Source organism: Phasianus colchicus, chromosome 1 (assembly GCF_987193195.1).
Source record: "Phasianus colchicus chromosome 1, bPhaCol1.hap1.1, whole genome shotgun sequence".
Classification (NCBI taxonomy): domain Eukaryota; kingdom Metazoa; phylum Chordata; class Aves; order Galliformes; family Phasianidae; genus Phasianus; species Phasianus colchicus.
In genome coordinates, this window is record NC_143436.1 from 109,654,930 (window position 1) to 109,670,236 (window position 15,307).

The 15,307-nt window shown below is 40.8% G+C and overlaps 1 protein-coding gene across 1 annotated transcript; it reads right to left on the bottom strand.

Annotated features, from left to right (window-relative positions):
• Nucleotides 1–4,677: 4,677 nt before the first annotated feature.
• Nucleotides 4,678–14,482, bottom strand: PSMG1 (proteasome assembly chaperone 1). Its single transcript, XM_031612665.2, has 7 exons — nucleotides 13,815–14,482; nucleotides 13,637–13,737; nucleotides 12,064–12,215; nucleotides 11,242–11,304; nucleotides 7,975–8,173; nucleotides 7,225–7,361; nucleotides 4,678–6,278 (listed from the first exon to the last, which is right to left on the bottom strand). The coding sequence occupies exons 1-7, from the start codon at nucleotides 13,931–13,933 to the stop codon at nucleotides 6,204–6,206; spliced, it is 846 nt and encodes a 281-aa protein (XP_031468525.1). The 5' UTR covers nucleotides 13,934–14,482; the 3' UTR covers nucleotides 4,678–6,203.
• Nucleotides 14,483–15,307: the final 825 nt, after the last annotated feature.

Genomic DNA, 15,307 nt, shown 5'->3' on the forward strand with positions numbered 1-15,307 from the left:
TATATATATATATATATATATATATATATATATTTTTTTTTTTTTTTTTTTTTTTTTACAGACCCCTACATACTCACGTTTCCAAGTTATTTTGGTTCAGTCACTCAAGCAATAAAGAAGAAATAACATCACAGGATATCCCGAGCTGGAAGGAGCCCACAAGGATCGAGTCCAACTCCTGGCTCCACACGACACCACCCAAGAGAAGAAAATGTTCACACAGTTTTAAATCAAAGGGCAAAAAAAAAGAAGGAATTCATTGAACACACAGAAACACAAACAATCCCGTAACCTGAAAGCCACCAAGGTCCCATTCGGTGCTGGTGATGAGTTGCTGAAATATTTGCAGGACAGTATATAGGTTACATTACTGTTGTCTTTCAAGCACAGGATTCACTGTACTGACCACAGAGTTCCGTTTTTTCATTTTCTTAATGTTATAATTTTAAAGATACGTGCATTAAAAAAAAGAAGCAAAAAAACTTCGTCTGTAGAAAAGGTATTCCTTTTCCACACCACTTCTCAAGATTTATAGCTTTCCTTTTCACAGGTGACAGTTCAGGAACTGTTTTGCTTGTTCTGGATTTCTACATATTTCTTTCATGTCTTCAACAATAGCAAGATTTCAGCGGTAATTTTATTTGTTGGTTAAATTCATATACGATTTACACAGGAGAAAAGTGGTCCAAACCTCACAGAAATCAACAGCAGTCAGTGACTCTGAGCAAAACCCTTGCAGGAAAACAACAGATTTCATTACAGTTTCATTTACCCTCCAACATCCTTTCACTGCCTTTAGAAGATTCTTGGAGGTAGATTCCTCCCCAGAATTACCCAAAATACTATTCCAGGATTTTTAAAGCCAATCCTGAAGATGACCTCACAGCCCACCCACCCCAACCCCTGCCATGGTCAGGGCTGCCCCCCACCAGCTCAGGCTGCCCAGGGCCCCATCCAACCTGGCCTTGAGCGCCTCCAGGGATGGGGCACCACAGCTTCTCTGGGCAGCTGTGCCAGCACCTCACCACCCTCTGAGTAAGAAATTTCCCCCTAACATCTAACTTAAATATCCCTTCTTATAGCTAAAACCACCCCTCTTTAACCTATCACAGTCTACCTATTTTATGTCAGTCCTCCTCCTGTTTGGAAGCTCCCTTATAAAGTCATCAGTGAGGTTTCCCTGCAGCCTTCTCTTCTCCAGGCTGAACAAGCCCATCTCCCTCAACATATCTTATCAAATATCAAAGGTACAGCATACATAAATACTACCTCAAGCCTGTTTCAGAAAATCTTGCATTTACTGTACCTTACCTGCACAGCTGGTTAATGCATGGTCAGTGAGTTTCTGACTCTTAAGGTCTGACCAAAGGGATCTTTTTTCATTCATCCCAGAATGGGTTTGACACTTAAGATTTCTTGCTCCATAATTACACTTTTAAGGTCAGAATGTTTAAATGTATTAAAAATAATAACAACAATAAAAAAAAAAAACCTGAGCCAGAAAATAACAGCTGGGTAAGTCGCTGGAACAAAATATAAAAAATGCTTTTTATCTTTGAAACACATGAATAATACTGCCCAACTGCAGTAATGACCGAAGCCCTTTTCATCTTGTTTTAAGCACACCTTTAAAACAAACCACAACAATGGACACAGCTTCCTGCGTTCACTTCCTGCTATGAACCGTTCTAATTCTTTGAAATAAATATGTTTTGGGTTATTTTTGTTAGCATGATGTTTAATATCATTCCCCCAGTGTGTAAATGTGTCAAATACACCAAAGATTTAACATCTGCTACAAATAATTATCCAGAGGACCTCGAGTGCTCTATTTTAAGATTATTAGGATATGGTACAGGTGGCCAAATTATTAAAATATGGGTTCAATTCAATAGTCATGCATTTTCATAGCACGCACGGGATGCTGACGTCTGGAAGCCACATGTTGAAGCTAAGAAGGCATGGCTGGCTTACCTCCCAGACAACTGACCGTTATGGAGAGCCCTGAGTCCTCTGCTTTGCACTGATGGAGTCAACACGTTGAGGATCAGACCTGCTGCCTGGTGGAGAATGGCATCAGATGTGGCCGAGCCCAAATCAGAACCAAACCGTAAAACATCTCAAGAATAAACCAATACAAAATCTGATCTACAGCACTGACTTGGAAAAACATTTTTATTTTCTTTTAAATGCAATTACTAAGTTCACTGAAAACCAACATTTACACGTGCTTTAGAAAGCTGTGTCACCAGTGGTGGGTGCCACTGACCTGACCAGCCTGCAGCTTTTTTTTCCTGACCTTCGTCATCACCTCCACACTGACATGCTCCAAGAAAGTGAATAAACATAGAACCTTAGAGGTTGGAAAAGATCTCTAAGATCACCCAGTCCAACCATCAGCCGACCCCCACCATGCCCACTGCCCACGTCCCTCAGTGCCACATCCACACGGCTCCTGAACACCTCCAGGGACGGTGACTGCACCACCTCCCTGGGCAGCCTGTGCCACTGCCTCAGCACTCTTGCTGAGAAGAAATGTTTCATAATATTCAACATGAACCTCTCCTGGTGCAACTTGAGGCCATTCCCTCTTGTCCTATCACTGTTACATGGGAGAAGAGGCTCCTCACACGTGTCCTCATCCAGTTTGCAGCAAAGTGGAAGAACATAGAAAACTAAAAGCTGTGAGAGAAATCACTGAGCCACTTTTCTACGAATCCACTCTCGCACAGCAGCACGTGTGGTACTGTAAGATCATCTCAGGTGTGCTCATTTTCTGTCACTGCACAAAGTGAATGGGTAGAGTCCCACTGGGTGCTCATAACTGCTCCTGGTGACAGTGCTCTGTACCAGCACTTCCCAAGCAACGCACAAAGGAACTGTTTCTGACTATACCCACAGGGTTTGTTGCAAGTATTTTCCAGGGTGTAGAGGTAGAAATGGTCTTGCAGGTGCCCTCTGTGCTTATTCAGCATTGAAAATATATGCATCTCAATCCAATTCAGAGGCAAATTAAACTGAGCAGCACAGGTGTCCTCTGTCGCCTGTGGGAGCTGCTGGGAGCCAGCAGGAGACACCTAGCACACTTTGAACACCTCTCCTACTTTTCAACGACCACCTCAAACCCCAGTTTCATAGGATGATCAGCAGGCCAAAGTTTTTTTTTCTACTGTCTCCCACATGGCTGCTTCTGTTAGTGCAGCTACAGATCTTCCATTTGCAGCCTTCCTACTCATGGAAGCTTTTCTGAAGCAGGACTGTGCCTCTGCCACATCTGTTGGGCCATGACGGTGCTGCCCCTAAATGGGGACCCTTGTACCTTACTTCCATGGATCATTAATTCCCCACGAGGCAGTACATTTGCCTTAAAGAACCAGTGGAAAAAAAGACTGTTTCAGTAAACCATGAAAAAAGAATCAAAGTCTGAATCTGACCCAACAGAAGAATTCAAATATCAATCCCAAGCATATGAAATACAGTGCATTTACCATTAAGAAAGCACTCCACAATCCTCTGATGAAAATGCAGGGAAAGAAGCCACAATCTATTCAGGAAAATGTCTACATTTAGGAACTGGAAACCTTCAGAAATTTCCATTTTCATCTTTTTTCTCTGACATTTACAGAAAAATTCCTCCTTCTTGGGCCTTCTTCATCTTTGATATCTGACCTTTGTTCACACTCTCCAAGAAAGGAAAAGGAGTCAGTGGGGAGGACTTCCACATTGTTGTGATGGAGCATCAAGGAAGGCTGGCTTATGGGGAGTGGTGGGGGAGGAAGAAGTGCCTAACTTGGTAATAAAAACACAAATGGATGATCTTTAAGGTCCCTTCCAACCCAGCACCATCTGCGATTCCAAAACAAGCCTGGCTTACTGCACAGTATGCACATGTCCAGACTGACAGATTCACACCAGTGGGAACTAGTATAGTACAAAGCTTGACCTCACCTGCATGGTAGATCACAGCTGGAAGGAAACACCTGGATGCAGAGAGTAAAACCAGCCAAATAGTATCTAACCAAATCATCACATCCCAGGTAGACGTTTCCAGCCTATGGAGACCAATCGCAAGCTCTGACAGAAATCTTCAAAGATTAATAGATACTCTAGCTTCCAAGTCTGCAAGAGTTTTCAGTCTTTTAATTGCCAAACTGATGAGTTTTATCACTAAACAAACAAACAAAAAAACCAAAACAAAACAAAACACCCCCAAAAACAACAAGCTCCTGCTTGTTTTTCCAAGGAGGCTGTGGATGCCCCATCCCTGGAAGCATTCAAGGCCAGGCTGGATGTGGCTCTGGGCAGCCTGGTCTGGGGTTGGTGACACTGCACATAGCAGGAGGGCTGGAACTAGATGATCACTGTGGTCCTTTTTAACCCAGGCCATTCTATGATTTTATGATTCAAGGTGTTTAAGAGCGTTCTCACATCTCAGCATAAGTTTAAGTGGTAAAAACTGAATTACAGCTCAAGGGATAACACTTTTAAACACTGCATAGGTAATAAAAACAGTACTAGAAGTATATTTACAGTTCCTGTAAGAGCCTGCCTATTTTTATGAAATATTTTTCTTGTTATATACTTTATCGTTAACCAAACACATACAGTGTGCAAGTAAGAAATAGGTGCAGCCAACACACAACTCTTCCAGAGCAACAGAATTACTCACTCAGATCAGTTGTACAAACGGGTTTTAATTAAAATGCTACACAGAAGTAAAAAAAAAAAACAAAAAACAACCATAAATAGGAGGAACCATATCCTGCACTTCACAAGTCTATTCAAAAATAGAGACCATTTCAAGTAACAGTTACTCGCTTAACTCTAGCTATATTAACTGCAGTTGAAATCAGTGTCTTGAGTTAGTCAACTTCAAACCCACATCAAGAATGTTCTACTACAATGGCAACCACAATACAGTGTGCAGTTTAAAACATCAAATAAAACCCCAAACTAAAAGAAGTTACAGTGGGCTTGCTGAAGCCTGGAATTACTTGCTTCAGTGGACACTGACTTAGCCAGCAATTTTCCAACCAGAAGGGATGGCAGATACATGAAAGGAATATACGCTGTTCAGAAAGTTTCTGAACATCCAAAGTTAAAGGAAGCAGAGAACTCCAAAACTGCTATATTCTTTTTGTACCAAAGGATAAGCTGCGTGAAATTTAAAGATCTCTGTCCACCGACAACAGCAGCAAAGCATATTTTTTTAATCACCATATTAAGTAAAGCGTGTATATGCAGTCTAGTTCAACAAGTCAAAAATGCATGCCAACTCTAACAAGTATTTTAAATATATCGCAAAATTGACAGTAAATTTCAGAATTTTTTCAAGTACTTTAGAGTTCGAATGCCTACTTTCCTCCAAAAACTGTGCATTCAGCATAAAAGACTTTGGGAAATAGAAATGTTGAGGTTTGTCCTGGTAAATCCTGCTGAAGCACCTTGCAAGCCTACTGCCATGATGGTTCCTGCCTCTGTCCAAAATCTGACAGAAAGCCAGCTCCTGCACTTCAATAACTCCAAGACTAAAGCTGCAAAGAAACACGAGTCCTTGATGAAGTACTGCAAATGGGAACTGAATGTGGGCACGTATCTCTTCCTGCCTGATCTGCAGGCGGTACATCCTGAACTGCTGTGATCCTTTACTCAGTGAATCCAATTCACAGCTCTTCCATGAGTTCAAACAATACCTGCATTCCTGCCTCTTTGTAAAGCAAGCTTATTTTCCACTAGCAATTCCTTAAAAGGTATCGCTATTAAAAAATATGTATATACACATGTACATACATATACATACATAAAAAGATGCACATAATATTTTCTTCACCTCAGAAATCTTTAAGTTAGGTAATATAAACTGAAGTAGAAAATAGACAAGAATACACTGACCATATTTACTTTTTTGTATATATCAGGAATCAATTTAGATAAGACAATTCCTTCAGGAAGAAGAGAAGAAATTGCTTTTCATATTTAAGATATCTTTCCTCACAAAGCTGCTCCTGGAGAAAGTCTTCCATCCCTACAGAAAAAAATCGTGTGTTTATTGTGCTGAACTAGAAAGTAACCAAAATGAATTCAAAAGTAAAAATTAAGTAGAATTTATTCCACTTCTGAAGAAATAACTACAATTCCAAAGTGCCCTCTCTGGAAGAAACTGGAGATAAAAACAAGTGTCATCCGTGTTGTAAGTGTCCTCTTTAGATATAGATATTATTGTGAGTTTCAACAGTTGTCAGCAACTTCTTCAAAATCTTTGTGCTCTCGGATACATCCTAGGAAAAGGAAACAATGATCAGCATTAGCTACATTGCTCTTAGCAAAATAAAAACAAATCAAAACCCACCAAGCCTCACTATCACCCATTCCTATTTTCAATATTATGAATATCTGTCTGGTAAACATGTTAATTGTAAACAAATATCGCATCATCTTAATGAAAGTATCTAGAAAACTCTCAAAGGCATCTAAGGAACTTGCAGTTTAACAGCGCAATGGGGTTTATCAATTTGCCTTTCTCCTCCCTTGTACAGTGGAGGAAGAGCCTACATTTTCGTTGTTTTTTCCTTCCATAGATGTAAATGAATACATTATCATAGAATGGCAGGGGTTGAAAAAGGACCACAATGATCATCTGGTTCCAACCCCCCTGCTATGTGAAGTGTCACTAACCCCAGACCAGGCTGCCCAGAGCCATATCCAGCCTGGCCTTGAATGCCTCCAAGGATGGAGAATCCACAACCACCTTAGGCAACCTGATCCAGTGTAAACCTGTTTTAAGTTCAAACATCTAAGGGTTAGTCATTTGCACTTACATTTACCATAGCATTCACTATAAATGAATTCTAACTGGTAATTTCCACACTGCAAGTTGAAGTACTTCAACACACACAAATGTCTTCTATCACTGAAATGGAAGTCCATCCAGGCAAAACTGAGGAGGGCGTTCTGCATTGTGAAGCAACTATACTTTGATTAAAGTATTTCAGAAAGCAGCTAAACATTCACCTTAGCATCCCAGAATACCTTGATTTGCTTGGTTAGTGCAGAAATATGGAATCATCTTTATAACTGAGTTAGGAGGTCCAGGATTTAAGAAGCTTTCAGGTATGGCATAAATCAGTTAGGCTCTACAGGTTTGGTGGGTCGTATTACCAGCTAAAAGCAAAAAATGGAAAGATAGACCAAACCTCTCATTAATTTTTAAACGTGAAATTTTACCTTGACTAAATTCTTCAGGGACTTAGAAGAAAGCAGAGGCTTGAATGCCTCAATTGTAACCGTGTCCAGTTTGATGATATCAGTGTAGCACTGGTACAGTACTGCAGGAATCTGCCATACTTGACAGTAACTCAGAACTAAATACAAATGAAAAGAAAATGTGTGTTACGTTCAGCAGCAAACAGGCACATGAGAAAATAAACTATCAAAAAGCAGTAATGCACAGTTCCATCTTTTTTGCTGGTAAATATCTTCAAGAGAAATGCTTAATTAATAAACAAAGGCAATATGAACTTTTGTTGGAATAAAACATAAAAATGCAAACTACAAATAACAGATTTTTTTTTCTTTTTTTTTTTTCTTTTTTTTTTTTAGAAAAATCATCCAACTTTTAGCTCTTCCCAGACAAGGTTTTCCTCATGGATGCTAACATTAATTTGGTACTCTATAAAGAAAAGCCTTACCGAGGTTTCATTACAGCACACAATAAAACCAAATTTAACCTTTACATGAGGCCAAACAGTAGCATCATGAAACCTATTTACCTCTAACAAGCAGAAAGAACTTATAAACCTCAATCTAGACATGTTCATATTTTACAAGGCAACATGTAAGATGGTGAATTGTTAGGAATTAATTTCCAAAAAGCCAATCTGGTAGACAATTCATATCATCAAGTAAAAAATTAGAATTACAAACGGATTTTCTTCAAAGCAAATTTTATATTGTCACTGTGAGATTGAAAAATACCAGCAGCAGGAAGATCTCGCACAATGTTTGGTTGCTCCAGCAGTGGACAGCAGAGCTCCTCTTTGAATTCTTTCGTCTTTAAGGCTTTCAGAAATGGAGACGGAAGCGTCAAAGTGGATTCCTGAGTTTTATACTCAGCTACAGGACACGTTGAAAGAATGGTTACTTGTAAACCTTCCTTTCTTATGTGGCCAAAAACCTGAAAGAAAAACATTCATTTATCAGCAAAATTTATCTTCTCACATCAACAATGTTAAAAACACAGACATGAATTTCAATTTGAGTGCAGGCAGCAAAGAGCAGTCTTTGCTTGGAAGACTAACTAAAATTTGATTCAGAGTCCTTTGAATGGAAATTTCATGTGGGTTCCTTTCATAACAGAAGTTAAAAAAATGAAGAGAACAAAGAGCTAATATATTTACCAAGTCTACTAGTCTTCTTGAGAAGCTTCATATTTTCAGCACTATCCTTTCACCTGCAAATATATGAAGGCTTACTATTTTTACTAAGGGTGATAGCAGAAGAAAAAAAACTCCAAATAAAAATCAGGCTGCTTGTAACAGCAAGGTAGCTTGACGGGTTCAGAGACATTACAAATTGAAATTGTGCTCCCCAGATGTTGTTTCTGATTTATGTTGTTCTTAAATTTATGATGAATCATTTTCAGATACTCAGATTTTATTTAATTATGCTCAAGTTGAACAGAGAATTGAGAAAATATTTTTCCTGCAGTTTCCCTCAAATTCAAATAAGCCTAAAATAACATCACGCAAAACATGTATTTGGATCTACTGCATGCCATCACAAAACATACTGCACAGCCCTTCACTGTTTTGAAAGAATCTATGAGCAGAAGTATGAGAAACATGCACTTTCCCTCTCAACTCTCCTCTCCACATTTGCGATCAGAAAGGAAATAAGGCATTTGGTAAACATTACAGAAACTTGCCTGCTTCTGTACATAGCACCAATCACAGAAGTGGACCTGATGACTCCCTCACATCAGTGTGTTACCACTGTAATATAAAACTGATGTAACTTTTCAAAAGGCCTTATTTTTCAATTAATGGGATGTTTACTGTCCTGGTTTTGTTTGGGATAAAGTTAATTTTCTTCTAGTAGCTGGTATGGTGCTGTGTTCGGATTTAAGATAAAAATAACGTTGATAGCACACTTAAGTTGCAAGTTGTTGCTGAGCAGTGCCTACACAGAGCCAAGGACATTTCAGCTCCTCGCGCTGCCCGGCCAGCAAGGAGCTGAGGGTGCACAGGGAGCTGGAAGGGGACAGAACCAGGACAGCTGACTCTGGCCCACGTGGATGTCCCATAACATGTGGTGTCACCTTGAATAACAAAACGGGGGGAGCTGGCCAACGGGACTGCCACTGCTCCAGTACTGGCTGGTGGTGAGCAATTACACTGCATTGTGCACCACTTGTTTGGACTGGCTTTGTTGCTATAGTTTGTTTTACTCTTTTCTCTCCTCTTCCCAGTCACTTTCTTATTAAATTGCCTTTATATCTTACCCACAGATCCCTGTGCTTTTCAATTTTCTCCTCCATCCCACAGCAGGGTGGGGATGAGCTAATAGCAGTGTGGTGTTTATCTGCCTGCCAGGTAAAATGGCAACTGCTTACTCTGCCTGGGAACACTGTTGGTATCAAGAAAAGTTCTGCAACAAGTTCACATCTTTTTTTTTTTGTCAGTGATCACTTACTGAGAGCACAAATGAAAAAAATCTGGCTCATGGAGACTGTGAGGATTTCCAGTTAGTGACAATTTACAAAGTATACAGAACAGACCTGTAACTCAAGCTAAAAGCAAAAGCATAACAACTTAGCTGTAAATTCTAAATACTCAATAACACTGACCTGGTTTTAAAACTGTACACTTCTACTGTTCAAAACCACTCACATTTGAAATAATACATACACAAGCAGCTGGAAAAACAGAAAGGGAGAAGACAGTGCAAACCACAAGAATCTTTCTTTTCCCAATTTAAATGAAGTGCAAGAAAGCGTGGAATACAGAAAAACCACAGTGTTTAAGGTTCCAAGGTTTCTAAATTTCAAGTCAACCACTAATGCCTCACTAGGTCAAATAAACTTATCAACCAGCCATGGAATGACAAGAAAACCAGTTTTCCACAAACGTGGGTCTGAAATCCCTGTATCACTCAACAAAGTTACCCCAGATTTTCATCTCCTTTGCCACCTCACAACTGTTGTGGTTCTCTTGTACAAATCTCCCCTGCATCCAAGTAATCCTCCTTATGTGCTGGCTTGGCCAGCTGGCAGTAAGACAAAGCTGCTCGGGGACTGGCTGGGCATCAGTCAGCAGTAGTGAGCAACTGCTTTGTGCTCCACTTGTTTTGTGTGTGTACACACACACATACTATATATAATCACCATCATTACTTTTATTTCTCCCTTCCTTTTTTTAGTAAACAGTTTTGTTTTTTGTTTTTATCTCTACTGTAAGCTCTCTTTTTTTGCCCCCAGTTCTCTCCCCCATCTCACCGAGAGCAGGGGGAGCGAGCAGTGTGGTGCTGAACTGCCCACAGGATTAAACCACAACAACCAAATAAACCACACCTCCCTTGAGGCAAGGATGGGACAGGGATCCACATCCGAAAATGAACAGCCTGAAAATTCCCCTTGGGATTTACTTTATTAAAGTCAAAAGGATATTATCTGGGGAGGGGTGAGAATCTGAATGACTAGCAGTACTTGCATCCTTGAATCATGATAGGGCTGCCCATATAGCAATCTGAGTATATTAACAAACGGGACAGATAATACTTTGGAAGCAGCTTCTTTTAGACTTCCACCTTGTGAAAGAAACAGATCACACCCATTTGTGAAGACATAATCTACCCTGAATTTCACAATGTTTATCTGGCAGCTGTACAAATTAAATTATGTTATAACTTTATTACAGAAGGATTCTCCCAGAGCTGAAATACCAGTTGAAACAAGTCACTGAAAAATTAAGATGAACAGGAAAAAATTTGTAAAACAGGAAAGGAACAAAACTGAAACTCTCCAAAAAAGTAACTGCAAAGTGAGTTATGGTAAACATAACTGGCAACATCTAGAAAAGAATTTCACAGAATTCAGTAATCCTAAATTTGTTGAGTACTTAAAGTCACAGCAAAAACCAGTTATTTACAGTACTGTCAGGTATAGAAGAGTAGAGAGAAGAGGCAGATGCACTAACTTGAAGATCCTAAGATTTCATTGCTCAATATGTTGTCTTGCAGTTATACCTTTTCAAGCCACTGGAACTGCTGATCTTCAGCAACATAGCAACTACACTGGCACAACAAAACCTGACAAAGGAGAAAAAAAAAAAAAAGGTTGTTTAAGTGGTTTATAGGACACAACAGCTTACGATCACATGTAAAGCGGTATGACTGCAGTCAACAACTTGTTTGGTACTCCTGGGATTCTTTATCTCTATTTCAGCATGAGTTTTTCATTCGTAGCCTCACATGAAACATTCCACCACGTAGGGGAGACCTCATTGCAGCCTTTCAGTACCAAAAGGGAGCCTATAAACAGGAGGGGAATCAACTCTTCAAAAAGGTAGATAACAGCAGGACAAGGGGAAATGGTTTTAAGTTGAGGGAGGAAAGATTTAGGTTGGATGTCAGGGGGAAGTTCTTTACTATGAGAGTGGTGAGGTGCTGGAACAGGCTGCCCAGAGAGGTTGTGGATGCCCCGTTCCTGGAGGTGTTCAAGGCCAGGCTGGATGGGGCCCTGGGCAGCCTGATCTAGTGTTAAATGGGGAGGTTGGTGGCCTTGCATGTGATGAGGGGGGTTGGAAATTCATGATCCTTGAGGTCCCTTCAAACCCAGGCCATTCTCTGATTCTGTAATACCATCTTTGCTTTAAACTCCACACACCAGAACTCAAAGTGGTTTTAGTAACCATAATGACCTTTCACATTTTCTTGTAAGAATAATCCAAAATGCTGCAGCTGTAATGTTTTATCCTCTGTTTGTCCTGGGCAAGGTGGGGATGAAAGGAATTTGCTTCCTTTTTCAGAGCAGGAAAATACAGAGAAATTCATGCATAAGTCACTTACTGTTGGATCTGATATTAATTGATAGAACAAGCAGAAAGAATCTGTTGGGAGGACACTTGTTGCATTGGTTGTTTGGCACCACTCATTCCACAGTTTCACAGCTCCAACTACTTTCCAACATAAGGAATCCAGAATAAAAGAAGACAGAAAAGCTGCAAAGAATGCCAATGTTAATTTACAAAGAATAAAATCTCTGTTCTACAAATAAACAGTTGGAGTGAAATATTTCTTTTCAATATCCTCAAATTAAAAAGGTACAGTAAAAACATTTTTATTGACATACATTTATCAACCACATCCAGCAAAGACTGTGACTAATCTTGCTGAATCAAGACATAAAGAACTGTTCTACATATAGGTAGAGATCTCTATCATTAGCAACACATATTAAGAATTATATTGCTACAGCCAACTTGGATTCCTTCAGAATATACTAAGAACAAGTGCTACTAAATATTATAACTCTAATAGCTCTTGACATATCAGATTCAACAGATTTCTCAGGAAAAAATGATAGTAATCAAGTCAGCAAGGCAGAACTGTAACTTTGGCTCCAGAAAGCAGACACGTGAGCATGCAAGACTTAGTGGTAAAAGAGCTGCTGAATCAAATTATTATAAATCAAAAGTAGTTCCTATGAAAGAGCAGACCTAAAATGCATATTTAACTACTTTTAAAGGAAAATCATCAAGAAAGAAAAAAACAAGTTACGGAAGTTAACTAGGATAAAGATGGTCTAAATGTAGAAAAGACTTAAGATGCCTCCATATCCAAAGGGAAAGAACTGTTCAGGAGCTCAAGGCCATGGTATGCATGTTTGGGAAGGGGAAAGGCTGTCTCAAGACTTCAACATGTAACCATCTCAGAGCATTACAAATGAGGATAGGACCAAAGTGTAAGAAGGCGACTCAACAAGAAAGAAGTTAAACCAAAAAAAAAATCCTTGCTCACTAGTAATTAAAAAAAGGTGAGGAGGACTCAAAAGTCAGAAGTTTCTGTATGTAATCCATATTTTGCAAAGAATGTTAAACTAAATGAAAAGGGGATGAATAGGACACGGAATATTTTCAAAATCAGAACAGTTAAGTTTCAGAGAAGCTTCCCATACTCAGGGAGAAGAGATAATTCACATCCCAGAACTTTAGAAAAAAGATGAGTGAAGTAACACTTGTAATATTAACAAGTGTAACCCGCATATCTGGTTCAGTAGTACAAAGTGATCTGGGCACAGCAGGGATAAGTCAGCTACCCCCCAAGCATTCTGAAATACAAGCACAAGTGCCATAGCTGACGTGCACAGCTTTATAACTGCACAAGTCCTATTTGTAAGCACTGCACCGAGCTACGTGCCATTATCAAAAGGCAGTTTTTGCAAACTAACCAACAATCCAGGTAGGAGCAGCACGCACGAACAGGATGAAGGACGAGGGACACGGTCCCATTTAAACCCACAGACAAAGCACGTTCTGCATTCCCCCTTCCTATTACTGCACCGCGACCCAACCCAACACGCTGCCGGCACAAGGACCGTGCTTCGGCCATTCCAGCCCCACGCGCTCGGTTTCCCACCTACCGACAGCGTTGTGTCCTACGGCGACGATGAACCTAGAGCACGGCAGGGGTTCCTCGGCAGGCCTCCCCGCTGCGCCCGGCGTCCAGAACGCGGCGATCTCCCTGCCGAGAGAGGCCGGGCTCGCAACCCCCCTCCGGGAAGCACGGCGCTGCGCAGCGCTCGCACCCCACGCCGCTACCTTTTCTCCTGCAGCTCCCTGCGGATCTCGCGATCCTCGGCCGTCTCCTCGATCTCCTCCTCATCGTCCACGCCGGCCCGGGAAGGAGCAACCACAACCTCTCCGAAAAACGTCGCCATCACCTCGCCGTCACCGCCTCCCGCCTTCCTCTCCTCAGCGGGCGGGCACCGCGCACGCGCGCCGAACCGCTCCGCTGCGCCGGTACCATAGAGTTTCTCTCAGCGCTTCGACGCTCTAGCCGCGCCGACCATAGAGAGCGGGCTCGGCGGGAGGACCGGCAGCCCCAGACCCAAGTGTGGCCCCAGCCCTCCCTTACCGCCCCGTCTGGTCTGACTAGAGCCAGGCCAAGTCAATAGAAGGCAGAAGGAATTGTTGTTCCAGCAGAGAACGCGTTCAGTTAGCGAAGAGTAAAATAAATACATGCTTAGAGGAGCGAAAGGAAAAACAAACGAAACAAAAACCATTTAATCACCACCTGTCTGTCTATAAAACAAGGAGATACACAACAGCATTTGCTCTGCTTATAAAATAAAGCGTTCTGCTCCTTAAGCTGGCAGTTCCCTTCCAGGTATGGGAAAGCCAAGGCCAGAAGCTGCTCCCACCCTTTGGGGCCATCACAAGCCTATGGTGTGTGAGCACAGTGTGACAGAACAGGGCAGCCGAACGGCAAGAAAGAAAAACATCTTTTTGAGTCTGAATTAGAAATACAAACCTACCAAACTGAGATTTAACTGTTTAATAAAAAATAAATTTAAAAAGAATGAGTCCTTGTAACAGACTGTACCCCACTACTGGGGGTTATATTTCATAGAACAGTGATTGTAAGCAGCTGCTGAACAATTCAATCTACGTCGGGGTAACAGAAATAACCACTTACTCTCTTTAACAAAGGTGCTCTTAATAGGTGTGATACACAAAGCTGCTCTGAAGAGCCAGGTCTCCTCACTGAACGCAACCGTGTTCCTATTTCACGTACCAACTTAAAGGAATCAAATAAACATCTTGAAATTACTAAATTCTAACATTATATTAAGAGATTATACTCTAAATAAAGAAAACTCCTGAGGCAAGTGACATAAACTAGCTTATTCTTGGACTTCATACAGAAGTTTTAAGGAAAAAAAAAAAACAGTACTTCTCTGTACTGAGATAACGTTCTAGATACCAAAATGTGATGGTCAGTGCACCTCTTGGCACAATGTCAGCAACAACACTGGAGAAGTGCTTCTCATTAACTGCTGCCAGCACTTTTATTACTTCACTACCAGTTGTATAAGCACTTATTATATTACTAAGTGTGATTATTAATCTGTACTTTTTTCCCCAAAGCCCTTCAAGATGCTATTACCTGTCCAGTCTGCTAGAAAACTAACTCATGACCTTGCTGTTTCAGTTTGAACTGAGTCACAGCTAGTACTTTGACATATCTCCTACTGAACAAAGCAATCAGGAATGGCATACATCAGCCACGTGAGAAACTGAACCAGCAGAGA

Coding starts and splice junctions, on each gene's coding strand:
- PSMG1 (XM_031612665.2), bottom strand. CDS start 13,933: ATGGCGACGTTTTTCGGAGAGGTTGTGGTTGCTCCTTCCCGGGCCGGC. Junction 12,216..13,636: donor CGTAGGACACAACGCTGTCG/GTAGGTGGGAAA, acceptor CATTCTTTGCAG/CTTTTCTGTCTTCTTTTATT. Junction 11,305..12,063: donor AATTAATATCAGATCCAACA/GTAAGTGACTTA, acceptor CTCCTTTGTCAG/GTTTTGTTGTGCCAGTGTAG.